The sequence below is a fragment of the Protobothrops mucrosquamatus genome, unplaced genomic scaffold, assembly GCF_001527695.2.
Source record: "Protobothrops mucrosquamatus isolate PMUCROS unplaced genomic scaffold, P.Mucros_1.0 scaffold342, whole genome shotgun sequence".
In the NCBI taxonomy this organism is placed as follows: domain Eukaryota; kingdom Metazoa; phylum Chordata; class Lepidosauria; order Squamata; family Viperidae; genus Protobothrops; species Protobothrops mucrosquamatus.
Window position 1 is genome coordinate 90,130 of NW_015386679.1, and position 27,551 is coordinate 117,680.

At 52.9% G+C, this 27,551-nt stretch overlaps 1 protein-coding gene across 1 annotated transcript in view; it reads left to right on the top strand.

Annotated features, from left to right (window-relative positions):
- Positions 1-15: 15 nt before the first annotated feature.
- The window catches only part of HECTD4 (HECT domain E3 ubiquitin protein ligase 4), a 42,283-nt gene continuing 14,747 nt past the window's right edge, over positions 16-27,551 (top strand). Inside the window, exons 1-44 of the mRNA XM_015815441.2 lie at positions 16-201; positions 5,692-6,209; positions 6,794-6,883; positions 7,005-7,135; positions 7,768-7,876; positions 8,011-8,149; positions 9,247-9,417; positions 9,539-9,731; positions 9,992-10,153; positions 10,237-10,350; positions 10,784-10,924; positions 11,412-11,644; positions 12,435-12,580; positions 12,940-13,010; positions 13,164-13,269; positions 13,451-13,571; positions 14,073-14,201; positions 16,076-16,200; positions 16,638-16,791; positions 16,897-16,997; positions 17,616-17,814; positions 18,051-18,196; positions 18,394-18,502; positions 18,907-19,070; positions 19,255-19,488; positions 19,639-19,831; positions 19,990-20,094; positions 20,787-20,875; positions 21,077-21,252; positions 21,405-21,540; positions 21,632-21,773; positions 22,170-22,336; positions 22,629-22,775; positions 22,905-23,089; positions 23,369-23,522; positions 23,697-23,977; positions 24,292-24,481; positions 24,572-24,653; positions 24,760-24,962; positions 25,158-25,293; positions 25,782-25,964; positions 26,104-26,274; positions 26,590-26,759; positions 27,118-27,233. Of these exons, the coding sequence (XP_015670927.2) occupies positions 16-201; positions 5,692-6,209; positions 6,794-6,883; positions 7,005-7,135; positions 7,768-7,876; positions 8,011-8,149; positions 9,247-9,417; positions 9,539-9,731; positions 9,992-10,153; positions 10,237-10,350; positions 10,784-10,924; positions 11,412-11,644; positions 12,435-12,580; positions 12,940-13,010; positions 13,164-13,269; positions 13,451-13,571; positions 14,073-14,201; positions 16,076-16,200; positions 16,638-16,791; positions 16,897-16,997; positions 17,616-17,814; positions 18,051-18,196; positions 18,394-18,502; positions 18,907-19,070; positions 19,255-19,488; positions 19,639-19,831; positions 19,990-20,094; positions 20,787-20,875; positions 21,077-21,252; positions 21,405-21,540; positions 21,632-21,773; positions 22,170-22,336; positions 22,629-22,775; positions 22,905-23,089; positions 23,369-23,522; positions 23,697-23,977; positions 24,292-24,481; positions 24,572-24,653; positions 24,760-24,962; positions 25,158-25,293; positions 25,782-25,964; positions 26,104-26,274; positions 26,590-26,759; positions 27,118-27,233 (7,018 nt within the window). The remainder of the gene's footprint in view (positions 202-5,691; positions 6,210-6,793; positions 6,884-7,004; positions 7,136-7,767; positions 7,877-8,010; positions 8,150-9,246; positions 9,418-9,538; positions 9,732-9,991; positions 10,154-10,236; positions 10,351-10,783; positions 10,925-11,411; positions 11,645-12,434; positions 12,581-12,939; positions 13,011-13,163; positions 13,270-13,450; positions 13,572-14,072; positions 14,202-16,075; positions 16,201-16,637; positions 16,792-16,896; positions 16,998-17,615; positions 17,815-18,050; positions 18,197-18,393; positions 18,503-18,906; positions 19,071-19,254; positions 19,489-19,638; positions 19,832-19,989; positions 20,095-20,786; positions 20,876-21,076; positions 21,253-21,404; positions 21,541-21,631; positions 21,774-22,169; positions 22,337-22,628; positions 22,776-22,904; positions 23,090-23,368; positions 23,523-23,696; positions 23,978-24,291; positions 24,482-24,571; positions 24,654-24,759; positions 24,963-25,157; positions 25,294-25,781; positions 25,965-26,103; positions 26,275-26,589; positions 26,760-27,117; positions 27,234-27,551) is intronic.

Here is a 27,551-nt window from a genome sequence, read left to right on the forward strand (position 1 = left end):
CGCCTCGCCTCCCGGATGGGCTCCCCGGCCGGCGCCTCGGGCTCCGCGGCCGCCGCCGCCGCCGCCGCCGACTCGGCGCAGTGGCTGTCGGTGAAGGAGGAGACCATCTTCCTCCACGACGGGCTGATCCGGGTCACCGACCTGGCCGAGCTGCCCAGCGAGATCATCGGCGTGGCCGAGCCCGGAGACACCGAGCTGGAGGTGAGGAGGAGGAGGAGGGGGGAGCCCGGGTGGTCTCGAACAATGGGGGGGGGGGTCGCCAGGCCTTTCTGAGGGGAGTCGCTGCGCCCCCCCCCAGGGAAGGAAGCGGCCCCGGCCTCGCCCCGAGGGAGGCGGTGGGGCAGGGAAGGCATCGTCCCGGCCTCCTTCCCCCTCTCTGCCCCTCGTAAGGCCGGGGGAAGATGGGGGGGGCTGGCCTTCGTTAAAGGAGTGGGGGCCAAAGATGGCACCTGGGGTCCCTCTGAGGCAGCTGGGGAAGGGGAGGGGAGGGGAGAGGAGGGAGGGAGGGAGGGAGGTGAGAGATGGTAGGAAGGTAAATGATGGAAGGAAGGAAGGAAGGAGAGAAGGAAGGAAGGAGAAAAGGAAGGAAGGTAGGTAAATGATGGAAGGAAGGATTAGAGAGGAAGGAAGGAAGGAAGGAAGGAAGGAAGGAAGGAAGGAAGGAGAGAGGATGGAAGGAGAAAAGGAAGGAAGGTAGGTAAATGATGGAAGGAAGGATTAGAGAGGAAGGAAGGAAGGAAGGAAGGAAGGGAGGCTCATCCCCCACTGAGTGTTTTCCAACATCTGTTTCTGGGAAGGAGACGTACCCAGGTCAGGGATTTATTGAAGGGAGGATGTCAACCTGGGCCGCCAACCTGCTGGGGATGGTGGATCATCAAACCATGTTCTGGAGGGAGCATTATCCATCTGAAGGAGCTGGAGTAAAGGGGATGGGATGATGGGGAAGGATGGGACCAGGAGGGCAGATGGGAAGATGTGGAACAGCCGTCAAGGCAGGCAGAGGAGGAAGAAGAAGAGCCCAAGGCGAAGGTCATCCTGACCAGGGAAAACCTGGTCAGCAGATTGGAGGCGCTGCCCTTGGACGGGGAAGATGTCTGGAGCCCCAAGTGAGGAGAAACAGGTGGGAGGACCAAGAGTGGTTGAAGGACGAGCTCTGGAAGGCCAGAGGATGAAGGAGGGGCACTGGTGTACTCCGGGATGGAAAATCAGGCACGGGGGGGGGGCGAGGGACCGGCATGGAGGGGGGGCGAGAGAGCAGCACTGATTTCTTTCCTGGGAGGGTTTCGGCCCAGCAGGACCAAGATGTGGGGTAGGGAATCAGCAGCCAGTCCAAGAGCAGGAAGCAGCATGTAAACACTGGGGCAGGTCTGTCTGTCTCCACATTTCTTGACAGGCTGTCGCAAAGGTGATTCAGCACTAAGGAAGCAGAAGAGGCCAGAGGTTGGGAGCTCTCCTTCGCTCTCCTCCTCCTCTCTCCTCTCCCTTTTCCCCCTGGGGAATCCTCTCCCCCAATCGAGGGTGGTCCTCCTCTTATTCCTGTTTTTCTGCTGAATTGCCCGCTTTATTCTGAATTGTGTATATTCCGGGGCTGAGCTGACCAGGATGGCTCAAAAGCCGAGGGAGAGTAAGGAAGATGCTTGCCAACCTCGGCTTCTCTTCTCCTAAAAATAGGGGCAGCCGAGCCCTTTGCTGCCAGTGTCTCTTCTGGCTTTCTCATGCGCCTCCCTCCGTCACTCCGCCCTCTTCCCCAGCCGTGTGGCTCTCGGTGACACAGGTTCTTTGTCAGAAGCTGGGTGGTGTGAACCAAACGGGGACGGTTCAGCAGGCACCGCATTGAAGGCTCATGCTCAGTCACCTGCGTTTGTTTAGGGAGCTTGAAGGAACGCAATTGTATTGCCCGGAAGGAGGCATTCAGGCTGCCCTGAACCCTTCTGGGCTTCGTGTGGAGAAGGAATTGTTTCCTAAGGGAGGGGGAATGACACTGGCCCACACATCGCAAGCCTTTTGTTAAAATAAATGCTGACAGGCTTTTTTTTTTTTGCTTCTTTTTGTTGTGATCTGTCAAAGAATGTGGAATGGTTCGTGGGACGTGTGGTCCAGAAGGTGATGGTTCTTGGGGTTGGGTTTTTTTTGTATTTTATTTTTTGCATCAATATAGTTTGCATCCAGAAATAGAATTGAGCCCATTAGTTCTGCAAGCCTGCTTTAAATGATGATTAATCACATGACAGCCCTGGGCAGTAATTGCTCAAAGAGCATGCTGTAGTTTCAAGGTAATTCTACAATCTCTACAATTGTTTAGAAAACACATTGTGGAATGGAAGCTGATAATGTGGATGTTTGGGGTGCTGGAATGTAAATAGCAATTGATAAGCCTTTGCTTTCCGCTGGCTCCCCCCAACTGATGTTTGACATATAAATTGGAGTACAGATGCCATCACACCAGCCAGCATAGCCCACAAGGCCCCAGTAGCTGGGCAGCACACAGGTAGAGTCCAGTGCCACTCAGGTGGAGAAGCTGCTTCATACAGCTAATTGCTTCCGTTAATATTTTTACTGTTTATTAATAACACTTAGACTTATATACCGCTTCACGTTGCTTTACAGCCCTCTCTAGGCGGTTTTACAGAGCCCGCCCCCAACAATCCGGGTCCTCATTTTACCAACCTGAGAAGGATGGAAGGCCGAGTCAACCTTTCGCCAAACTTTCTTATTAAATTTATATGCTGCCCTTCTCACAATCGCGTGACTCTAAATTTACATTTTTCCCATGTGAAAATGCAGCGGATCATCCCAAATGCTTTTGGTTGGGTAAGGCAGACCCCAGATTACATGTGGCAACTTTGCAAATTTAGCTCAAAATGTGTAAAGTTTCTTGAGTTTCAGTTTGACCCCTGAAGGCCAGCACCCATCTTGGTCCATGATTGCGTCTCATAGTATCCAGTCAGACGCTTCTGGGGTCCTCAGGTAGGGACACAGTCCTCTCCTCCTGGGGGTCCCTGCCACTGGTTGTCCCCACACAGAGGTGGCTGTGAGCCTTTGAGGCAAATATCCCTCAGTGTGACTTTATCCAGTGCCTTTTAAAGCCAGCCTTGTCAGTGGCCGTCTTCATATCACATCCTCATCATATCTGGCGGTAATGAATTCCGCAGATTAATTGCGCACAGTGTGAAGGAAAAAGCTGCTTTTGTTCCACCTCTTTTTTTCCTAAATGGCTTGGCTGAATGGAGGGATTGGAGAGAGGAGGAAGAAAGGGGCTCCCAGGCCCCTTTTCTCCACTCAGTGCATGGTTTTTTTTACCTTTCTGCATTTTGTTCCTGTAGGTCTCGGATGTCCCAGCTTTTTCTCAAACTCCTGATTGTTTCGGTCTGCACTTTTCCCCAGTTCTTTATAGCCTTTTCAAATGCGATGACTAAAACCGGACATGGCGTCCCAGTTATGGCTGTGCTATAGATCTGCATAAGAGCTTTACATTGTTGGCAGCCTTCTTCTCGAGCGCACCGTCCTCAATGCGGACATGATTTGTTCTTGCATTCTTTGGGGACTGACTTCCCAGTTTATTCTACAGTCCTGGGATTTCCTGGTGGTCTCCCATCCTGGTCATAACCAACTCTAAGCTCTTCTTTGCTTTTCAAGACCAGCCTGGAAATCACTCGGAACCCTTTGACTTTAAAATGTTTATTTAACATAAGCACTGGCCATTCCAACCTCTTTGATGTGCAGCCCTGCAGGTTTTATGGGCGAGAGCTCCATTGCTCAACGAACACGGTGAAAGAGTGTAGGAGTGCTGCTTCCTAGAGAGGCCATGATTAAATGGGAGGTCTTTGTAGGCTCCCCAATAATTCTAACTGGGGCTACACAAAGAGTAGTAATTGTCCTGCCCTTACTTCGTGTGTGGTGTAGTCCTCTTCATGACTGGAATTGATTGTTCTAGCACACACCCGTTAGCTTTGGATTGACTGTTTGAAATGGAGAAGCCATCAGTGGCCCATCACTGGTATATTCTCAGACATTGATATTTCTGCTGATCTTCCCTGGATATAGATTTTGCCAGTACAGCAAGCATCTCCGCTGCAAGAGCTGGTCTATTCGGGGTTTTTTTTGGGGGGGGGGGGGGAGAGAACATGCACCAACTCTTCTTTATTCCAAAGAAGCCTCTGGACTGGCTGTGATGGTACATTACTTTTATATTCTTAAAAACAAGGGGAATTAACCCTGAATAACAGGGGATTTGGTCCTCCATGATCCTGAGTCAGCAGAGAATATACAGAGGAGAAGAATGAGACAGGTGTAAAGGCAATTGGCTCTTTGATGGGTTCGACCCAAATCTGTTCATTATTATCTTGGGTTCAAATCCCTGGAAACATGCAAAATCTTGAGAGCGCTGTTTCTCAACCTTGGAAACTTTAAGATGAGTGGATTTCAACGTCATGCTGGCTGGGGAATTCTGAGAGTTGAAGTCCATTCATTTTAAACTTATTGCCAGTACTTATTTCCCTGCATGAAATCACAACATTTTCCTTATTAAAGGATGTTAAAACAGAAACTGCTGCTGTTAAATTTTGCACAGTCTTAGAATTTATAGGATTCCATGGTGAATTTGTAATACTGGAAAACCAAATGGATTTTTAATACCCATTGTGAGTTTGGACCCTGTTAAATCAATGTCTGCAGCATTTAGTTAACTATGTATGTCAGCTTGTATTTATTTGGCTAATTGGCCTTGAAATCCTTTCTCAGTAATCCTATTTCTTGCTCTTTGCATTTAAAGTTGCTCAAAAAACAAAGCCCTGGTTTTATGTGTCATCTAACGTCATCGACAAGCCATAAAAGGCAACCAAGAAAATGTTGTGAATTCATAAACATCTGATACCGACCCTAAAGCGAATTGTAACCTTATCCTAAATTTTAAATCCGTCTGGATAGTGGTTTTGCTTTAATGGTGCCTTGGCACAACCCAAATTTGACAATCGTCCGTTAATCAAGGCACTCTCGTGTGTGTGTGTGTGTGTGTGTGTGTGTGTGTGTGTGTGTGTGTGTGAGAGAGAGAGAGAGAGAGAGAGAGAGAGATATGCATTCTCTTGCAAGATGGCAAAATGAGGGGATCGATAGTATTTCTTCCCCCGCTTAAAAGCTCAGGCTTTTAAGCAGTTAAGGCAGTGACGAAACCCGTAAGTTCAGAAGTGAATCCAGCTTTGTGTTTTTCTTAGGGCAACCATTAAATAGCCTGATTCTGGCCAGAGGGGGATTCATGCCAAGGGCCAGCATGGATTCTATAGAACCCAATAGCTTGAATAATGGTTCCGTTCACCTTCCTGGCAAACTCGATATTTTCCAGCCTTGGCAACTTTAAGAAGTGTGGACTTCAACTCCCAGAATTCCCCAGCCAGCACGCAATTCTAGGATTTAAAGTCCACACGTCTTAAAGTTTCTAAGGCTCAGGAAAAAAACTAACTGAAGGTCGGGGGGGTTGAAGTCCCCCAAGATGGAGAAACAGGGTTCTAAAGCCTGCAGAGCTGCAGTTACTCTGCACCGAACGGTGAATTTGGAGCCATTTCTCTCTCTCCCAGATCGCTTTGGGCTCGGTGTGTTGACCTTCACCCAGGAAGGGACGTGGAGAAGCTCTCCTAAGAGCCGGCGGCGGCATTCCTTCCCCAGCGTGACCGTCTCCTTTCTCCCCCCCCCCCCCAGATCTTGACCTTCGAGACCAAGAACCCCTCAGAGCTGTCGGAGCGCCTGCGCTCCGTCTGCGGCAACCAGAGCAACGCCTACGCCCGCCTGCTGGAGTACCGGCTGAACGCGCTGCGGGGACTCTGGAACGCCCAGCGCCAACTGGCCCTGGAGGAGCAGCACGAGCGGGAGAGCTCGGGCGATGAGGAGGCCCTGGCCCTGCTCAAGCGGCAGGGCCTCCTGCAGCAGTCGGAGCAGGCGCCCTTCACCTCCCGCATGGGGCTGCTCCTGGTCTTCCCCCTGATCGAGTCCCAGAGCAGGACGGACCCTTCCCTCTGCAACGTCACCGCCGAGGTGCTCCTGAACTGCCTCCGGGACTGCCAGCCCTTGAGCTTGACCAAGGAGCCCGCGGACTGTCTGAACGGCATCGAGGCTCTGCTCTGCTCCTGGCTGGAGGAGGCCACCCCCCGCGGCCAGCAGATCCCACGCAAGCAGAAGGAAAATGCCGCCGCTGCCCTGGTGGCCTTGGCTTGTGCCAGGTAGAGGAAGGAGGGGGGGGCTTGTACCCGTCCACAGTCATTCACGGGCCGACCCCTGAAGACCGAAGGCCAGCCAGCTCCTGCTCCCGAAGGCTCCCTGCAGCTGCAGGCCTTGACTGGGCCTTCAGGGAAGGTTCTCCCCAGGAGAACAAGCCTCGTGAACAGGGATCGGGGTGTGTTTCCTTCCCTTTCGAGCTGAAATGGTGGGGGTCCTCATTCCCTTGAGTTTGGGGGGGCAATCCTCACAAAGCGCGACTGGCCAGGATCTTTTCTTCGCTCTTGGTACCCTTTTGCATTCTGACCCCCGTGCAAAAGGGTCCAAGAATACTCCTGATCCTCCCCTAGACAGGCTCGCCTGCTTTTCCCACACAGGCTGCCTTCTCTTTCTCCTCTGGATTTGAACAGTCCTTAACTTACCACTACATGAATAGAAAGTGAACAATATACAATGTATGGGGATCAGTCCACAAGTCTTTGGATTTATTTATCTGGGCCCGAGTGCCGGGTCCTTCTGTTTAGAGAGCTCTGTTGCCTCCACTTACAGTGCCTGAAGAGTGCCCACTGCCTTGTTCTCTCTTTTCCAGGGGTTCCCTCAAAACATTTGTCCACACCGTCCATCTCCTACAAAAACAGACTGATTTAGGATCCCTGCCTGTGGCTGATGTGTTGTACAGGTGAGAAGGAGGAGGAGGAAGGGGGGGGGAGTGGATGGTGAGTGCCCCATATATTGCCCTATGTGTATGTATGTATGTATGTATATACACATATATATGTCTCCACATCTGCTCCCTGAAGGCTGCTGCTTCTAGAAGGCGGACCCGGATCGCCCTCCTGCTTGCTAGGGGGCAAACACATGGTGTCCTGGGGCTTTGAGGACATGTTGCCGGCACCTGACGCTAACCCCGGCTCTGGCTCAGAAAATAAAGGTAAGAAGGCGGGAAGGCTGGACGTTCCTGCCTTTAGAGTAGCCGAGGTTGGACGGTTTGAGGACAGGCAGAAGCCGTGGCTCACTGATAGCTGGGTAGAGGCAGTTGGAAGGTTTTATTCCGTGGGGGAATTCGCCTCCTTCAGAGCGAGGCTGCTTCTTCCAAAATGCAGGAATAGAAATGCAACCCTGACCCCCAAAATGGTCCCTTCGATAAAGAGCAGGGAGCTGTTCTCCTTCCAGCCTCTTAATCTCTCTTCCCCAGCTTAATGGCGGCCAATTTTTTCCCACCTGCACCTAGAGGAGTCCTCCTCCGGGTTCCCATCTTTCTTCTTGACACTCTCCAGTTGCCAGTGCTCCTCCGAACAGGCAGAGCTCGGAACTGGACATATCAAAAGATTAGAATTGGACTAGTGGACCAAGCTCTCTTTCCTGACGGAGAGAAAGTCGTCCCTCGGCCTTCTGTAGACATAACGAGGGTGGCAGCCCTATGGAAAGTCCGGCCTCGCATGCTGAGGACGTTTGGCCGTGGGTCAGAGGGACGTCGTCTTCCCTGCTCCAGCAGCGGAGAGCGTGACCTCCCCCCAAATTGTGTGGCTTTGAAAGTAACCTCCCCCTGAACGCCTCTTGCAGATGCAGACTTGGGACGCTGCCTGGCAGTGGATGGACTTTATCTTTATACAACCAACTCAGTTGGCCGGGGAATCAGCAAATTAGGATCTGGACTGCACGGTACTTTACGGTAAGCCCCTCAGCAAAGCAGGGTCTCCGGCAGAGGAAGGCAGCAGTCGGTGGGCTTCAGGTGGGAACCAGGGATGGGACTGGGAGGAATAAGCAGGCGTGCGTGATGAAGAGCTGCCCTGCTCTTCCTTTCAGAGGCTTTGTGTACTGCCGCAACGAGGAGCTGGAATCCGGCTGGGTGGCCTTTGGCAGTGGCAGGCTGGTCCACAGGCCGGTCTCTTTCGACAGTAAACCTCACTCCCTTTTCCAGGTCATCGATCAGAACACCCTCCAGGTAAAACCAGAGGTGCTTTTAGATTTAGTGCCTGTCCCAGGGCCGTGTTTGTGATCAAGCCTGGGGTCCAGTTCCTCCCCCCCCCCAATCTTTAATAATAATTAATTGCATTTGTCTCTTGGAAAGCTCGGTGGTTTTTCAGAAAATGAGGTTTTAAAAAGTCCCTTGTGCACCTGCTGTCTTTCTCTGGGGAACTTTTCCATCAGTTCACCAATGCTTACACGGCCCAACAGTGACTGAGGATCTGAGAATTATGCCAGCTCAGTCCATGGAACTCTGCCCTGGATATTTCCGAGATGACTCAGGCTCTCGGTCTCCCTTTGAAAGCTAGAAATCCATTGAGAACGTCTGAGGATTAGCAAAATAGTGTCCGCTGGCTGCATCTGAGAGACTCTGGCCCCACTTCCAAGAGCTGAGACAGCAGCAGACAAACGCCGAGTGTCAGTTATATGAGTCTTGTGCTGCTTAGCGTCGCAACCCGGTCATTACACAGGGGGCGCAAAGGAATCTCAGGTGGATCTTGTGGTACCAGGTGCAGGATGAAGGAAATTGCTGATTCCCAGTTAGAATCCGTGTCTTCCTTTTTGAGCACGTTGGTGGAGCCCTGTCTGCCAGCCTGTCTGAACATCAGGACTTGACTTCAGTATTGCTGATGGGAGAATACAGTGATGGCAGAGCTTCTTCCAATTTTGAGAAAAATTAAATCTTAGGGGAAGCGACCAGCGGTGGGGATGGAAGAAAGTTCTTACACGGTGTAGCTCTTTTTTATCTCTCATTCACATTCCAATGTGATTGATCAGCAAGTGTCACCTTGCAAGGTGTGATGCTTTTATTTTGCCGTGAAGAGAACAAATTAAGTTTTGCTTCCAGCACTCTTCTTTCTTAAAAGATGAAGAAGCAGCTCTCTCTCTCTCTCTCCAGCGATCTGTTTGAAATACAAATATTGATTTTAGTTGTAAATGCCAGGCTGGCGTATCGGCACGCTTTGTACAGAACCACTTAGCACCGTGATACTGTCAGGATCAGCGTGTCATAATAAATGCCTGTAAAACTGAATTTCTCCTCCCTTTTCCCCCTGCCCTGTTTCTCTGCCCCAGGTGTGCCAGCTTCTCCCAATGCCCCCCGATCACTTCCCCATAGGCAGCACCATGACCACGGTCCATCTCTCTTCCGACGGGACCTACTTCTACTGGATCTGGTCTCCTGCAAGCTTGAATGAAAAAACCCCCAAGGGCCACTCGGTCTTCATGGACGTCTTTGAACTCAAGGTGAGCCTTGTTCCCAGGAGACGGGCACGGACGGGGCACCTGCCAGGCGCAGATGTCCTCCGTGTGGCCATGAACAGGCCGGTGATGAGCTCTCCTCCGCTGTCTCGGTTCTTTGGCCCAGGTGGACAACGGGCTCTGCGTCGCCAGGCCCCTCCAGGAGCGCATCATCCTGATGAGGAAAGAGGGGGACTCGGCCAAGAGCATTAACGAGATGCTGCTCAGCCGGCTCTCGAGGTACAGAGCCTCCCCCTCGGCCACCCTGGCCGCGCTGACTGGCTCCACCATCTCCAATACGCTGAAGGAGGACCAGGCGGGTAAGGGGCAACTGGTGCCCAGGAGTCCCCCCTTCCTGGCTTTTCTGGCTTTCCTGCCCAAGGGGGGCAGCCGGGCCTTCGGGCTGAAGGGGGCGAGGTCCAGCCTCTGCTCCTCCCAGGTGGCTCTTGAAGGCCTTCCCCCGGGGTGCGGCCCCTCTTCTTACGCTCCTGCACTGGACCACGTCCTTCGCCTCGTCTTGCGGCTGTCGGGCAAAATGACCCCCCTGTGCTCCTCACAACTTCCCCTCCTTTTTCTTCAGCTGCTAACACTAGTTGCGGCCTGCCTCTCAAGATGCTCCGGAAGACCCCGATATATACCTGCGGGACATACCTGGTGATGTTAGTTCCGCCTCCGGGGGGCTCCGGCAGTTCAGCCACACGGTCTCTCTTCGGGGGAAGCGGCGGTTTGTCATCCTTGAAAAGTAAGTTCTCTTCCCTCTTGGCCTTGGGGGAGGAAAGCAGTCTGGAACGGTTGGTGGATTGATGGCAGATTCCTTGTTTCAAGTCCTAGCTTCCAGTTTGGTGTACAATCTCTCTGACGGGCAGTTTGCAAGCCGAGCAGACCTCATTGATGCGGCTGGGAGCTCCCTTGGGCGTGGTGCCCTTGTCCCTGGCCTAGGTAAGCCCCGGGCGCCTGTCTTAGAGGCAGGCTGCTGCCGGAACGGGATGTTCTGAGTGAAAGTCCCCAGCGCAGCTTTCTCTAGCCATTAAGCTGAGCTTTGACAGAACACTTAGGGGCAAATTCCTTAAGAACAAATAACTCCTGAATAGTAAAAAAAAACCCACCAACAGTCTGCTGGAAGGTGCCTTGGGGGTCATCTAGCCCAACCCCCTGCTCAAGCAGGAGACCCTGTACCATTTCAGATAAATGGTTGTCCCCTGTCTTCTTAAAGACCTCCAGTGATGGAGCGCCCATAACCTCTGGAGGCAAGTTGTTCCATGAAGAGACGGAGATATTTTAACAGCCAGCATCCCAGGATTTCTGTAAGCTTTTGCTTGCTTTGCGTCCCCGTTCACTTTTGCTCAAGGGAGCTACCCGTGTTTCCGTCCAGGCGCCTGCTACGATGCCCTGAACAACATGGTCTGGACGTGCTCCAACGACTACATTGACCAGTGGTGCAATCCGGGGAACCAGGCCTTCCATTACATCTGCCAGAGGCTGGGAGTCAGCCACGTCGTCTTGGAGCCCCAAGGTAAGTAGGAGGCAAAAGGTGCCGCCGGCACGCTCGGTGGACTGGGCAAATGGAAGAGCAGCCGGCCATTCCTTCCCCTGCAATTGGTGCTGGGCACACTTAGTAGTAAACCCGTGTGGCGACAAGGATTTGGCATTGTGAACAGTGGAGCACTTTGCTTTTATAAACACAATTGTGCTTCTGTAAGGATAATACTAGTGAAGACTTTTGCAGTTCACAACTGGGGCTTAAGTAGCGGCCAAAACGTATTTTTCTCTTGCACAAATGTGATATTATTTTAAGTTTGTTTGCACACAGTTGGAAATGTTTAAATATTAGCATTTTATGCCTGGTGTTGTATCATTTGAAAGAGTCTGAAATTCCCATTGCCTGTTTATTTGAAATTATTTCTGAGCAGTAATTGGTGTCCCCTCTCTGTCTCCTTTGTCAGGGATGATTTATCACCTTTGCCAGGCAAATTTAAAAAGAACATGATTGTTTTTTCCAGGAGATGCCATAACCACGAACGAGGTTATCAATCAACTGCTGCACCACGTGGGTGCCATGTGCATCCATCAGCTCAACCTGCTGGCAGCCAGTAACAACATGCCAGTCACAAATTTCCTGGCCAAGCAACACCCCATTGAAGCCCATCATCTTAGCAGCATCTGTGACATCATGGAGAAAGCCATGGTCAACGGGGACATGTGCATCATACGCTGCACCCTGGTGGTCTTCCAGGTATATATACCTGATCAAGTCACACCTTTCATCACATTAGGTTACCCCGCCAGGTCAGATCCTAGTGTGTTGAGGAGGAAGAGGAAGAGGAGGAGGAGCCTTCCTTGGTGCTGTCTGCATTATGTGTCAGGGGTCCTTGGTGCTCTCTGAGCTTGCTTGTTTTCTTGCAGGCATTTCATTACCCAAACTAGGTAACATCATCAGTGCGAGTCTGTTGTGTATTTTGGAAAGAAATGGGGCACCCCACCGGAGAGTTTTCGTCTGCTGCCACTCCGGGGGTGACCCACGTGGGTTTGCCGAGTCCTTGATTGATCCGAGATGTGCTCTGGATTATTGCCTCCCCCAGCAAAAAAGACAAGAATTTAGAGTATAGGCTAAATATTGTTCTTGTTCACCAGAAATTGTATGAAGTTCAAGCCTGATCATCTGTGGCAATATTTTTTTGAATATTGGCAACTTTAAGATAGGTGGGCTTCAACTCCCAGGGTTCATGGCTGGCTGGGGAGTCCCAGGAGTTGAAGTCCACCCATCGTGAAGTTGTCAAGTTGAAAAACACTGATCTGTGGGATAATTATGCCTGGTTTTTTGAGGTTCACGAAGAAAGAAAATAGAATTTGAATATCTTACCCTTTTTTGTTCAGTTCTTCTTCTCCAATATGAGTCAGTTGAGCCAACCTGGTTATTTCAGTAAATCCAGATAGAATGCAGATCAGCTAAACGTGCATTATTACTTTAATGGCTGTGCATATATTTCTCCCTCCCATCTTCCATTGCAACGCTTGTCTTGCAGGTGGTTTTTAAATTTTTCTTCAGTCCCCAAACAGAGAAGAATCGGGAGATTGTGAGGCGATCCGGCCTCTTGCTTTGGCAGTTACTGATGGCCCCCGTTGACCAGATCAGCCCCGAAATCCAAAAGGAGGTCTGTCTGGCCATCAGGTAGGTCATCCGGCCTCATCTCATTGTATCAAAGGACTCTCCGTGGAGAGGAAAGTCCATTTCCCATGAAATTAAGTAAATAAAAACCACAAAGCAGCCGCTCTTTGCTTTGTTTTACCAGGATGTGTGGATTTGTTGTGCTGTATACCAAAACTTCCGCACATTTTTAAAAAAACCATATCCTTACTTTAACCAAACCAGATTTCCAGACGGGTATCCATAACTCACGTTGTAGCAAATAATATTACCAACAGTTCAAAGCCTCTGCTAGAGTACAGCAGTGTATCTTCAAAACGCAGCGCTCTTTTTTGTATGTTTTTGTGCAAATGCCAAGTGTTGCCTTTCTCTGCCTTTTCAAGTTCTGGCCTAAGCATCCTGTACCCTGGAGAAACGGAAGTTAATAACCTACTGAAACTGGTCTTAACTGAAGGTAAGAGTTTTTAAAGTGCTGGAGGGCAATTAGTTTGTAAATTAAAAACACACCGTTTGCTGCGTGCTTCAAGCAGAGGCCGTGTCACCGAGAGCTTTGGAGCACAATCCCAGGCCCTTTGCTTACCTTCCTCCCTGAACTGGGCCATTCTAGGAGACAGAAACAGCGGCCTGGCCCAGCTTCGAGATGTGATCCTGACCAGCATGGCTGAACAACTCCAGAACAACAGATTTGGCAGCGAAGATGAGGAGCACTGCAGGTAAACCTCCCAGGCAGGATCTCTGCAAAGTAGTCGATTGAACCCGGGAGTTTGCCTCCTGGGGAGGAGCTGAGATCAGCAGGAGAGGCTGGTGTGGCTCCTAAGACTGACCGATTTAACGCGCCGCAGCGTCTCCCGTTCTGACCCTTCCTCCTTTGCCCCCTCGGTTCTGCCTTCGAAGACTAAACGACGAGCTTTTGCACTACATCCTCAAGATTGTGGTCCGAGAATCTTGTATCTTAATCACCAAGTGCCAAATCGTCTCTCGAGATGAATTTCAGAGGCTTCTCTCCACTGTGCCTGTGAGTAACCACGCCCCACTTGCTCTCTCCGGGGGCTGCAGTGGGGAGAATGAGGGGAAGGGGGGACAGCTTCTCCTTTTGGGGAATCTAGAAGCACCGGCTGTCCCTGGGAACGGTGGCAGGTATCTCTGTCAATCTGGATCTCCTCCTCCTCTTGTTCCTGATTGGAATGTTCAACATTCAGTGCTCTCGAGTTCATCATTGTTTTTAATATAAATGGGGTTACTCCCTACTAACTTGCCTTTCAGTTCCTGGTAAGGACCAGGAACTTGTATTACGTCTCCCAAATTTTAGCTTGAATTAAGGTGTCAAAACTTCCTTGCATTTCCTTTAACCCCGCTGTGACCCTGCAGCTAGAGAAGGACTGAAGGTTTCCTTTGTCTGCTCCCCTGTTTGTGAGTTTCCTTTGGACCCCAAAAGCAACCCGCTGGCTTTCCTTCGCTGCTTTGTGAGGGGGCTGTGTCAGGAGGGTAACCCCAGGAGTCCCTACTTGTCTTGCAGGCCGCCTCTGCCTGCCTGCGGTACCTGATGGCTGTTCAGAACCACCTTCTCAGTAATACCGTTTTGATTAAACCGGACGAAAACGACGACAGTGACAGCTCCTTGCAGGGAGAGACCTTGAAGGTACAGGTAAACACCAAGTCGGAAGCTCCTCCGCCCTTGCTCTCTCCTGGCCCCGGTGCTGCCGCCTCTTCAGCCGACGGGTATGGCCCTCTCTGTGCTCGCCCTCTGTGGTCCTGGTGGCGTGACGTCGTGTCCGAAAGCAGAGCTGCCTGGGGGCTTCCGCCGGCCTCCCCCCCCACGAGTGGCAGTTCCTCACTTTGCGTGGAGTAACCAGTGGTTAGAGCTGCAGGGCCCCCCCTTAGAATCCTAAGTGTGAGATCACCTGACGTTCCCCCCCCCCAAGCTCCTTCGGGTTAGAAGACTCATCCCGGGGCAAAGCCAGGGGAGATCCCTGGGCCCTTTGTGGTTTACAGCCGGGGCGATGAGTGCATCCCAGAAGAATCCTGGGCATGTCTTTGCTCGCTTCTCTCAGCCCCGTCTGGAAAAGCTCCCCTTCCAGTCCCTTCAGGCTGACGAAGGCTGTCCCTTGCTGGCTCCCTGCAGGCGGTCAGTCTATTTCCCCTAAAATCAGTAAAAGTGAAAGGCTTTCCGTACACTTCAGGGAATGCTAATCCTCTCCAAAGGAATGGGTTGTTGGGTTTTGTTTTTTTTGTCCCCTGGTTGGCTTTGTCTCTGTTGTCAGAAGCATTTAAGAGGAGGAAGGGAACGGCTTGATCCGTTGCACCCTCCGCTTGGCTGAGCCCTCAGATGGGCCGGGATGATTTCTATCCATTTCCTTCTTGCTGTTCAGGAAGTTACTTGTGCCTCATCCTTTATCCTCCTCCCTCTGACATGTCCGTGACCGTCTGAAGTCAGTGCTGAATGTCTCCACGCCACGTCTCATCCGGCACACCCATTTCGTTCCTGTTTGTTTCCTTCCGTTTCTCTCCGCAGTGGCTATCATCCTCTCTTCCCTTCTAGGACGGTTTGGTTCCTTGTCTGGCCCCACAAGCAGGCTGGATTAATCATTCTGATAAGTACTTGCAGAGTTGGGGCCCAGCCTGTTTAGCACCCGCTGTACTATCCAGTTGGCTGGAATTTCCTGTGTTGGTTTCGCTCACTCCAATTTCCCAAAAAACAAACCAAAAAAAAACAACCCACCAACAACCAACCCCTTGGCAGCCAAGAAAAAAAGGAGCTGTTCTCATGATGTGAATCAGGGAAATAAGAATAGTTAAGCAGAATGATCTTATTTAGGCTCTAGAGCAGATTTTCAGGGAAAGGTCACTCTGAAGAATCTTCATGTTGGAATGTTTTTGCTTTAGAGAAGCACTAAATGATTCTCCAGTGAACAAGGTTATTCATTCCTCCAACCTGGTGCCTGCCAGACGTATTTGGGAAAACTATGTTAACCCCCAGGCCAGTGTGGTTGACCTCTTTGTTCCAGCCTCTTGTTGAATCTCTGGTGATCAGCTTTTCTGCCTCAGTTGCACTGATTTAGGAAGGTTAATCTGTGGCCTGGTAAGAAATGTGGTCTCTGAAGTAGGTGGCCTCCAGAATCAATGAAGTGCTTAAGTATTTTAACACTGAGGTTTCATTAAATACAAGGCCTTGTTCTTACAGGCCGAGGTGGAGTGATAGGAACATAGTAGTGTTTCTTTTGTTAAAAGTGTCCTGCCACTCCTGCTCCAGGCTGTTGGCCCACGGCAAAAGAATCCTGAGTGGGGAGGGTGGACCGTTAGATCCCCCACAGGTCCTGCTGCTCCTGAAACCTTCCTCCACAGAAGATCTCCCGGTTTTCTGCCTCCAGAGATCTCCCGCTGCCTGGCTTGTTGTCGCGCTCATCCCATCAACTTTGGAAGCCCGTCTTTATTTTGCATGGACCTCCGCGTTGGATTTAGAAGCGAACGGTTCTGCGGGCCCCAGAAACGCCGTTCTGAGTTCCGTTTGTCTCCTCGTAGGAGCTGAAGACTAGCATCTTGGCCCTGGCTATGCAGATCCTCACGGGGTGTGATGAAGTGCTCGAGAAGCTGCAGCAGGTCACCACCACCCTGATCAACAGCGACGTCCCAGACCGGGAACAGAGGTAAGGCCTTCACTTGATCCGGAGAGGCGCCCTCCCAGTCAAGGCTGCTTCCAGAAGGGGACCAAAATGAAAACGCATCCAGCTGAAAGGATGAGTCACCAGGGATGAGGTCCAATCTGAGGTGCATCAAACTGCACCTAGCACAGAGTTGTCCAACCTTGGCCACTTTAAGACCTGTGGACTTCAACTCCCAGCCAAGCTGGCTGGGGAATTCTGGGAGTTGAAGTCCACAAGTCTTAAAGCGGCCAAGTTGGACCATCCCCAAGTTAGCAGTTGTTGAGCAGGGCATTTCAGAAGACTCAGGTCGCAGGTCCATCTCTGAAGTCCGAGGAGGGAGGACCCCAGGCTGCAGGGCCGAGGGGATGTTTCTCGAGAAGGCGTCTGCCAGACACGCCCTCCCCAAAGCGGAATTGTGGTGGTGGGGACTCTTGTTGCAGACTGAAAGGCCTGGAGCAGGTGACCAAAGCAACCGTCCTGGGCCACCTGCTTCCCGTGTTGCTGACCTCCTTGATGCATCCGAATCTTCAGACCTTGATGGTGGCCGATCCTCTTATGCCTCAGCTGGTGCAGCTGGTCCTCTACACGAGCCAGGTACCGCCCGCCTCGCTGCCCTCTGGGCTTGTCAATCTCCTGCTTTCCTGGCTTGGGAGTTGGCCCTGGACCTTGTGACCCGTTTGCCCTGCTGTTGTGTTGCAGACAGCCTTGTTGCTGAAAACCCAGTCTCCGGTTTTCACGGACGTGAGCGGTTCTCCTGGAGGAGCCTCTGAACCGAGGCACAAGCTCTTCCCTGATGAGAGGTGATTGGCACAAGCCTTAGGAGCCTTCACACGATTCATCCCCCCCCCCGAGTTCTCTCTCTCTCTCTCTCTCTCTCTCTCTCTCTCTCTCTCTCTCTCTCTCTCTCTCTCTCTCCCCCCCCCCACTGGAGATTTTGTGCCTGGAGTAATTGTTTTTAAGGGGAATCACTGAAAGATAAAGACTTAGGCTAGTATGGAAAACCAATTTCTGAGCTTGTGAAGAGCTGAAAGTATAAGCCACGGGTATCCAATCTTAGCGGCTTTAAAATGTGTAAACGTCCAACTCTCAGAATTCTGGGAGTTGAAGTCCACACCTCTTAAGTCGCCACGGTTGGACAGCCCTGGTACAAGGCAACCACAGTTTTTCTTCTCTCCATAAACTTATCAACCTTAAGACCCCTACCAGAAAACCAGCAAATAAATATATATATATATTATTACGTTCCAAAAGTGACGTGTTTTTTTTTTAAGCCACAGCGGACAAGATGGTTCTTTGCCCCCAGTTTTGTATGGGGATAGCAATGGAAGTATTTGGTTCCCACAGTTCTTTGAGGTGAGGCTTAATAGATCCTCTAGAGTTACTTCTTTGGTATCTTTTTTGTTTTACGTTTATGCCAGGATGCTGGAAGAGAAAGAAGAGCCGGGGTTCCTTACCGGCTTGAAAATCCCAGCTCCTTGGGCTGCTGGCAAGACGGTGGAGACCGTTCACCCTGTCAGGGACAATTACAAATTCAAGGAGACGGTGCACATCCCTGGAGCCCGTTGCTTGTACCTGCGGTTCGACAGCCGATGCTCCTCACAGTACGATTACGATAAGGTCAGTTGGGGCCGGACCATAAACTCCACCTTGGGTGGGGCCTGTAAAGAAAGACGGCCACGCTGAGACAGGAGCAGCCTTGATGCCCCTTCTGAAGGGTTGCAGGTCAAGAAGATCCACGAGGCCAGCCACAATGGGGCAAGGGGCCTGCTCCCCTCTCAGGAGCTCTTAGGAAAGGCTTCCATGGCTTAGATTTGCCCTCCTGCCACTCTGCTGTGTCTCTTGTGTCTCTGCAGCTGGTGATATACGCAGGACCCAACACAAACAGCCGGAAGGTGGCCGAATACGGAGGCAACACCTTAGGATACGGCAGCCGCAGCGTCTTGGGGACCGGGTGGCCTAAAGATTTAGTGAAGGTACCAAACGGTTCTTTCCTGTCCTTGCTGATGAAATTTCAGCTCAAAGGAAAAAAAGAAGCCGCTTACTCTATAAGTACAGAAAAATAGATTCCCTGGATCACGGGCATAGCGGGCAGAGGAGAACGCTCTTTCTAGATTTCGTCCTGTATTTTGTAATAACAAAACGAGGAGAGTCAGCCTTCACCTGCTTGTTTAATGGAATCGCTTCCCATTCAAACCGTCAGGTGGAAGGAGACACAGTCACCTTCTCTTTTGAAATGCGGAGTGGCCGAGAACACAACACCCCAGATAAAGCCATGTGGGGCTTTGCCTGCACCGTCCGGGCACAGGTACGGGCTGGGGTTCGCCCCAGCATTTCAGCTTGGGGAGTAACTAACATCCACTCAATCTCGGCAGCCTCTGAACACGGGCTGATCCTTCTGCCTGTTGCAAGGGTGCTGGTGGGGAGGCTGAGCACCAGGTGGTGCTTAAAGAGACAGCTCACCATTAATTCACTGCTCCTGAATAAGGTCCCGAACAGAAAGGAGGCAGTGCGCTCACAAAATAAACGCGTAGGCACGTCTTGGCAACTCCCTCTAACTTCCTTACATTAGAGCTGTCTTTTATGGGCTTGTGCTCTTTTGGTGCTTGCGATTTTTATTTTTATTCGTCTTATACGCTTCGTGAGGGCAGGCGTGTGTGCAGACCAGGCGCCACGGCGGCCGTAACTCTCTGCTTCCCCTCTGCTGCCCAGGAGTCCTCGGAAGACGTCTCTGGCGGGCTGCCCTTCCTGGTCGACCTGGCGCTGGGCTTGTCCGTCCTGGCCTGCTCGATGTTGAGGATCCTGTACAACGGGCCAGAGATCACCAAAGAGGAGGAGACGTGTCAGGAGCTTCTGCGGTCCAAGCTTCTGCAGAGGTAGGCGGCCCAATCTGGGACTGGGTGGGAAGGAGGAGGGAGGAGGAGGCGAGCCACCGATCCACAGCAGGTTGTTACGTGAAAGGACGCTGGGTGTGTTTCACGGCACGAACGACGGCACGCCCCTTCGTGCTTCCTGAGACAACAAGCCCAGCCTTTCCTTGGGCTGTTCCCTTTTTTTCAGATGCCAGTGGCAAGTGGAAGCCAACGGCGTGATCTCTCCAGCTCTGACGCCCAGCCCTTCCCCGCTGCCTCTTACCATTGAGGAAGATCAGGAGTTCACTTACCCATCAGACGTCCTTGTCCCACCCGTGGGCCACTATTTTGATCTGCCCAGGATTCGACTCCCGCCCGGAATCATGATCAAGCTCAGGGAAATATCTGGCCGCGCTCGCCCTCAGTTCAGACCCAGCATCAGGTTTGTGTGTGTGTGATGTTCTTTCGGTCACCTTCGCTTCCTTCAGATCGGCAGCTGGAGAGAACTCTTGCCTCGGTCAGATATTTGTCCGAGCGCCCGTTTCTCAGACCTTTATCGACCTTTATCATTTTGGGCTTTCGCCTTCAACAGGGAGGTGATCCAGCCAGATGTGATGGAAGAAATGGTGGTTTCGTGCGTGATCAAGCACTTGAATCTAGTCGACGCGCTCCAGTCTCTCATAAACTTCCAGTACCAGGAGGAGCACGCCGAGGAGTACGACCTGCTTTGCAAAATTATGGGAGAAACCTTTAAGAAGCTGAACGCCATGGAAAGACAACTGCAGGTAAAGCGTGGTGTGAAAATCTGGTTTTTGCAGTGGCCGCTCTCAGCTGCGTGTCCCGGGAGGCTCATGGTGGGCTGAATCTGAATTGTTTTTCCCGAGTTCCCTGCTGAGGGAGGGGTCCAGCTTTCTCACCTTGCTTTTTTTTCCCTTTTGGCCAGAGTGTGGCCGAACTGGAGCAGAAATGGCAAAGCGAGGTGGAAGACGCCATGCAGGGAAAGCTGGAAAACAATGTGCCCTTCTTCTATGATTATCACTTTAATGAGGTAAAGGCAAAGAATCTCAGATTATGCTGGGCAGGTTTGGTTTTGGCTTCTTCCTGATTTAGTCTTCCCTTTCTCTGGATTCCTTATAAACTGCTTAACTGTATTTTTCACTGCTCCTGGGTAAACCACGTGCAGCTTTAAAACTGTCTGTCTGACTCTCTGTTGGAAATCAGATGTCTGCTGGGAAGAGCTGGTTTCTCCAAGCACGCATGCCCGGGAAAGGGGTCTCCAGAGGGTTCTGGGGGGCCTTGAGGGTTAGAAGCCAGAGGAATGGAAGGTGACAAATAGCGTCTCTCGGTGGTTTAGTTCTTCCAGACGTCTAGGAAAGGGTCTCGGTCTGGAGCAAGGGAGCAGCTTCTGCAGAAAGAGAATTCTTCCTTGGGCAGAAACCTTGGGAGTTCTTGCAGAGAAGAGCCAAAAGAACCATATAAACTAAATCAAGCGAAGAAATAGATGGGGGTCTCGGATCAGGGTCTCCCGATGAGGCCTCTGAGAGGCTCGGCTGCAGGGCAGGAAGGCGGGGGCTGCCTCCCGAGGGTTCTCCTTGGGGATGGACTATTTCTGAGGGTGGAGACCCAGATTTCGCCACACGAAGAATCGGATCCTGCGTGGGCCTGTCTTGAGAACAAAAAAATGAGCCTCCCTTGGATCCTCTTTCCCACCTCTTCGCTTCCCCCTTCGCCTCCTTTCAGAGCAAAATGAAAGAGCTGGAACTTCTGTGCTCCATGAAGGAGGTTTCTTTCGATGGAGGAGATCTGGAGAACATGGTCCTTTCGCTGAGGTCGGTGTCACCGTTGCAAGGTTGTGATGGGGACCCTGTTTGCCCAACTCTGCCCTTTCCTGGTTGGGGGGGGCACGGTGTGCGTGGGTCACTCCCCCGCGTCAGAAGCCCAATCCGTCCAACTCTTTGCTCTCTTGGCCACCTCCTGAAGCTAGAAGGAGGCCACCAACCGATCTGTCTCTGGCCTTCACGCTCCCCTAGGGAGAAATTCTTCCAGGAAGTGAACTCGGTGGTCCAGAAGCCTTTGCACCCCATGGCCAAGACCAAAATCCTGGTCAAGAGCCTGATGAACCGGGCAGAGCTGCTCTTGCACGTCACCATTGCTGCCCAGTCGGGCCTCACCCGAAGCATCTCCGGGACCCCAGCGGAGACGCCAGGTGAGGGGGGTGAGGGGGGCCGCTCAGCAGCCGGTCTTGAGGGCCTTCCTGTGGGACCGAGATCAAGAAGGGCTGCCCGTCTCTCCCGGGTTTCCGGAAGGGAGGCTTCGGGCCACGAAGGGTCAGCCCTCTGTCTGTTTTTCCGTGCGCAGCTTGCAAGTCGGCCTCAGAAACCAAGGTGGTCTCCCACGCCGTTCGCCAGCCGGTTTTCCTCCGCAGCATGTCGGCCCCGTCGGATCTGGAAATGATCGCCAACGAAGATCTGGAGTTCACCAGGTCGAGCCAGAGGTGGGCATCCAGCTCCCTGGGATTAAAATCCGGGCTGGGCTGGGCAGCGGCGCTAAGCAGGCCCGCTGATCAAGGCCCCGTCTCCACACAGGCGGCGCCACGTTCCCAGCCACCGGAGCAGCTCCTTCACCCTCCTGCAGTCCCTGGCCATCGAGGACAGCCGGGACAAGCCCACCTACAGTGTCCTGTTGGGGCAGCTCTTTGCCTTCATCGGAACCAATCCTGAGCAAGCAGTAAGTCCCGCCTCTCGGGCTCATCCAATCCAAGGCACGAACGGCTTTACCTGGCCAGGTGGCGGTTCAATTCTCCAGTAAACCTCGCCAAACGGAAAGACGTTTCTTGGCAACCAGCAGGAAAAATAGCCAGCCCAAATTACGTATGAATATTTAAAACCCACAGGCTGTTAAAACCAAATCAGTTTTTATTTAAATAAATAATATTTAATTATTTAAATAGCTTGCCATTTAGGGGGTTGGAACATATAAGAATATTATTTTTATTCTGGCACAATCCTTTTTTTTTTTTTCTAATGCAACGGGCTTCGTTCAGGGGAAAGGTTATGCCCGGAGCTCGCTCAAGTGAGTCGGTCAGAGGCCCTAGCCGTCCGCTCATCCTCCCTGTTCTCCCAGGTGTCCAGCAGCAGTTTCCTGTTGGCGGCTCAGACGCGATGGCGGCGTGGAAACACCCGGAAGCAGGCTCTGGTGCACATGAGGGAGCTGCTGACCGCTGCGGTTCGTGTGGGCGGAGTGACGCATCTGGTGGGCCCGGTCACCATGGTGCTCCAGGGAGGCCCCCGGTCAGTTCACGCAGAGAGGGCTGGGAGGTGGCGAGGGAGGCTGTCGCTCTGAAGGCCTGCAGGATAGAATTGCCAAAAGACCAGGCCATTGCACTGCTTTGGTTAGCAAACTAGTCTCTACAGCTGTAGAGACTGGCTGGGGAATTCTGGGAGTTGAAGTCCACACCTCTTCCAAGGTGCCACGGTTGAGAAAGGCTGCTTTAAAAAGCCCCAGCAAGAGCATTTCATAGCCTTCACGCCCTCCGGTGGGTGTCTCGTGCTTGGGAGCCTCTGAGTTTTCCTCTTTCCTCAGGATCGAAGAGCTCACCTGTGGCGGGATGGTGGAGCAGGTGCAGGAGGCCTTTGGGGAGACCATGACTTCGGTGGTGGCCCTCTGCGCGCGCTACCCCATCGCCTGCGCCAACAGCATCGGCCTCTTGTGCACCATCCCATACACCAGGCGAGTTGGGGAGGGCCGGAGCTGCCCTGGCTGTGCCCGCCTCGGGGTTTCCCTCGGCCTTGCCCCCTCCCTCCCACTGCCCCAGAGCCACATGTGACAGGGCCCCTGCTGCTGCTGCTTCTCCCCCAGGAGCGAAGAGAAGTGCCTGGTGCGGAGTGGCCTGGTGCAGCTGATGGACCGTCTGTGCAGCTTGAGCAGCCAGGCCGAATCCAGCTCCAGCGAGAAGCAGACCAAGAAGCAGAAGGTGGCCATCATGGCTTGGGCTGCTTTTCAGGTGCTGGCCAACCGCTGCGTCGAATGGGAGAAAGAGGAAGGTAGGAGGTTTGCTGGCCCTGCAGGAAGAGCAAGGCTGGATGGGGAGTCCAGTGGGAGCAGTGTGTACGTGTGTGTGTGTGTGTGAAGCCCCCTTGTGTCCAGTCCTTTCTGCAGAGGTTAATCAATAGACCAGAAGGCAAAACCCAGCATGGCTTCCCAGCCTTTCAGCCTCGGGGGCTTTCTTCCTCCTTGGTGAGACGCTCGTGTTTGGGGGGGGGAAGGAAGAGGGTCACCCACTGGTGCAGGAGGGGCTCTCATCGGGGCTGATCCTTTTGCAGGGGGGTCCACAGAGGCGGTGCATTCGGGTCTCGCTCGCCAGGTCTCCAGCCTCTTGACCAATCACCTGGCCCGGGCCACCGAGTGCTGCGGCAACCAGGCGGCCGGGAACGACGCCCTGCAAGACGTCCTGAGTCTTCTGAACGACCTTTCCAGGTACAGTCGACCAACGTGAAGGTGTCTGGACTTCAACTCCCAGAATTCCCCAGCCAATTCTGGCTTGAGGGCCTGATTTACAACAGGAGCCATAGCTCTCCTCTCACCAGCAGCTGTTCTGCTCTCCGGTCTAGACGTCCTCCTATGGGCTCCTTCTCCCTTTCTGTCCCCCAGGAGCCACATTGGCAAAGCCATCCTCAGCCAGCCGGCCTGCGTGTCCAAACTCCTCTCTCTGCTCCTGGACCAGCGTCCGTCTCCCAAGCTGGTCCTCATCATCCTTCAGCTCTGCCGCGCGGCTCTTCCCCTCATGAGCGTGGAGGACTGTGGGAACGTGGAGCTGCCCCCGTGGAGTTACTCCGTGCCGTCCCTGAACAGCGAACAGGACGATCCCAGCGACCCGGCCTCGAAAATTGCCTCCCTGCTCTTGGCCAAGCTGGCGGATTACGTCGTTCCAGGTAGCCAGCGGCCCAGTTTCCTCCCTACCAACAGGAAGGCATTTCCTTTCTAAACCTCTGGGAATCTTCAGGGAAATATTCCTTTCAGCCAGCGTTTCTCGACCTTTGCAGCCGTTCGATGTGTGGACTCCCAGAATTCCCCTGCCCAGCACATTGGAGCTGGGGTGTTGGCTGAGTTACTGGAAGATTGCACTTTGAGTTCTGTGTCAGATGAATCTGCCCCATGAAAGAGGGGAGGAGGGGCTGCGGGTTCAGTGAAAGGGGTGGAGGACATTTGCCCTTTGAAATCAAAACTTCTTCCCCCCCCCTGACAGGATGCCAGACGGTTCTTTCTCCAACCGCCTCGGAGCCGGACACGTCGCTCACGAAAGCCAACCCCAAAAGTTCCCTGAAAGGAGACAAGGACCCCGGAGAGGAGAGCGAGGCCGTGGACGGCAAGCTGTCCATATTTATTCACAAGCGGGAAGATCAGTCGTCTCACGAGGTCCTCCAGCCGCTCCTGAGGTAACCCGGGCTGGGCGGAAGGGCCTGGAGGACCGTCTGTCGCTCTCCCTCCCTCCCCCTCCTCACCCTCTCTGGTCCTCCTGTTTGTAGCAGCTCGGAAGGTCGGCCTTTCCGCCTCGGGACGGGCGCGAACATGGAGAAGGTGGTCAAGATGGACCGAGACATGACCAAGGTGAGAGCGGCCTCCGGGAGGGCTTTGTAAGCGGCCCCCTCGCTTTCTCCAGCCCTCCAACCTGCCCCGGAGAGGCCCCATTGCAAGCCAGGCCTTTCTTCCCCAGGGCGGCTGCTGCGAGGTGGTCACGGAGGAGGCGGCCGCGGCTTTGCGGAAGGCCACCAAGTGGGCCCAATCCGGGCTGATTGTGAGCGTGGGCCCCCCGGTGGAAACGGTCAGTCCCGAAAACACCAGCGGCCTCTCGACCGGGGACAAAAAGAAGACGGCCCAGACCTCCGTCTGCAGGGAGCGGAATTCGGAGCTAGCCAGGTAGGCTGACCTCTGACCTTCCAAGGACTGAGCGGGGGGTGTGGGGGGTCCTGGATCTTGGAAGTAACATTACAGATTGACTCCTTGCTCTCAGCTTCTCTTTGGTAAAGCTCAGAGGGCGTGAAGGGGGTGGTGGGCAGGGGGCGGTTTGAGCTGGGCTGCCCTGGATCCTCCGACTCCCCTCTCTCCAATCAGGACGGACCCTGTGCGGCCCTTCATCAGTGGCCACGTGGCCAACAGCATGGCAGCAGAGGTGATCGCTCTGCTCCACAGCCTGCTCATGGCGCCCGAGTCGAACGCCGCTCAGATATGGACCACCACTGCTGAAAAAGTAAGCGGGTGAAGGACTGGCCATCTCGCATCTCTCTTCCACCCTGTCCTGGTTTCTCTGCTCCCGGTCCAGGCTTGCCGTTCTGGGGTGTCTGGAAACTAACATCTGCCTCTCTGGCATTTAGGCATGTTTCCCGCCTCTGCTGGTTTGGGCTGAGAGGAGCACCCAGCATCTGTTGGGCTCCTCTTGATCCTTCCGTTGCCTCCCCAGTGCAGCATGACTCAGGGCTGGCTTTGGGGAGGGGGCTTGTTTATTCTCTGCAGCCAACTGGCATAATAAAGCCTCTCGGCCCCTCACAAGGGTGAGGAAATAGACCTTTGGAGTCTGAAATAGCAGTGTTTTCATACAAAGGATCCCGTGAAGGAATGAATTACGTGAGGGAACGGTTTTTCATCCGATTCTGATTTGGTTCTTCGATGCCCTGTGTGGACACGGCCAGGAAGTCGCCTCCAACTTGTCCCCCCGCCGGGGTCTCTTTCTCTTCCTAGGTCTTGTCTCGTGCTCTGATGTACATTCCCCAGCTGGGGAAATACGCCGAGAGCATCCTAGAGAACGGCAGCAGCAACGGGAGGAAGCTTGCCACGCTGCAGAGGATCGCTCGCCAGGCGGTGGCCGCCCTGTGTGCCCTCGGAGGCTTCAAGGAGACCATCAAAATCGGCTCCGAAGTTCAGGTGGGCCGGCCTCCAAAGACACCAACCGTTACCTTTCTGCTGCCATCTGTCCCGGCCCTCCCATTGTCCCTACAGTCTCAGTGGGTAATTAATTGGGAGCCCTGGAAGGGTCTGAAATGCATTCCTCTTCTCTTCGTAGGTGCTGGGTAGAGGAATAGCCAGAAGTATCGGGGTGGTGGCCTCCATCAACGAACAGGAAGGGATCGCCACGGTCAAATTCCCACCGATGAATATAGACTGTAGGAAGACCTCCCAGGCCTCGGACGTCTTGACGATTCCGCTATCGAGGCTCTGCATCCCACGGTCAGAGGTGAGCGAGCTCATATTGATACCCGGAAAGGAGCAGGTAAGTGCCTGAATGTTTAAACTGAACACGTAGTTTCTACCTTCAAGCTAAACTGTTAGCTCCACAGTTTAGATCCTTAAAAAGACCAGTTTGCAAGATAATGTGGAGGGGAGAATGCTAAGTCTTCTATGTCTAAGGAAGGCATTTAGAAACTCAGCGGTAATAAGTGCCCAGCTACCTTGATTCTTCATTTCTGTATCGTCATGAGAACGCACCCTTCCTTCCTTCCTTTTCCAGAAACTAACAACTTGGGGTTTTTATTTCTGTCCTTCCCCTCAGGCGCTGCCTCTGCAGAAGCTGTCCATTACCGAGAAGGTCGTGCAAGCCGTCCAGTCCATGTTGCTTCCTCAGGAAGGCAGTCTGTCTATCCACACCTCGCTGCCTGCCACGGGGGACGGCTCGACGCCTGTCATGGCCGTGGTGCGACTCCTGGCTGAAATCCGAACCAGGTGGGTGGAGATGCCAGATCCAACTGGGGCTGTGTGGGTGCTCAGCCGTTCTGGTGTGTTGTCACAAGGCCTTTCCCCGAGCCTGCTCGCCTGGAGTACTTGGCTCACCTGAGCGGGTTTGAGGGACGCCCCTTTTGCTGGATGAGATTTCCAGCAAGCAAAATGACCCAACATTTTCCTTCAAGGCCTCATGGGCAAAGGAACTGGGGAAGCCGGAAGCCAGAGCTGTTTCTTAGTTGCTTGTTTGACCAGCATGGTGGTCTCTAGAAGTCATTGGCCATTCCCAAGAACTCCTAAAGACCTGCTTTTTCTCCCCTCTCTCTTTCTCTCTTTACCCCCCCCCCATCCCACCCCCAAGAGCATGCCTGGTGATGGCCCAGCTCTTGGAGGACACCTCCTTCTGTGAAGAATTCATCCAGCAGTGCCCAGCTGCTGTGGAAGTCCTCAACCTTGTAGCCCAGGAATGCAGCCCTGGTAAGAGCCGAGTCTTCTCGCCACAGATGTTTAGACTGGATTATTGCGACCGAAACAAGCCTTAAACGTTATTCTTAAGGGAGCAAAAAAGAGTCTACCTGGAAAATATTGTGGATTAAAAAACAGGATCAGATTGTAGGGATCCCGGTTCCTGGATCCGAAGACTACCAAACTGGCTTGTCCTCCTCTAGTTTCCTGGGTAGTTATAAAAAGTAGCAAGAGGGACGAGACAAGCTTTAGTCCTCTCCTTAATTACTTCAAGGGTCAGCAGGAAAAAAGCAGCTAGGAACCCCTTGGTTTTGTTGGCTGACCAGCAGC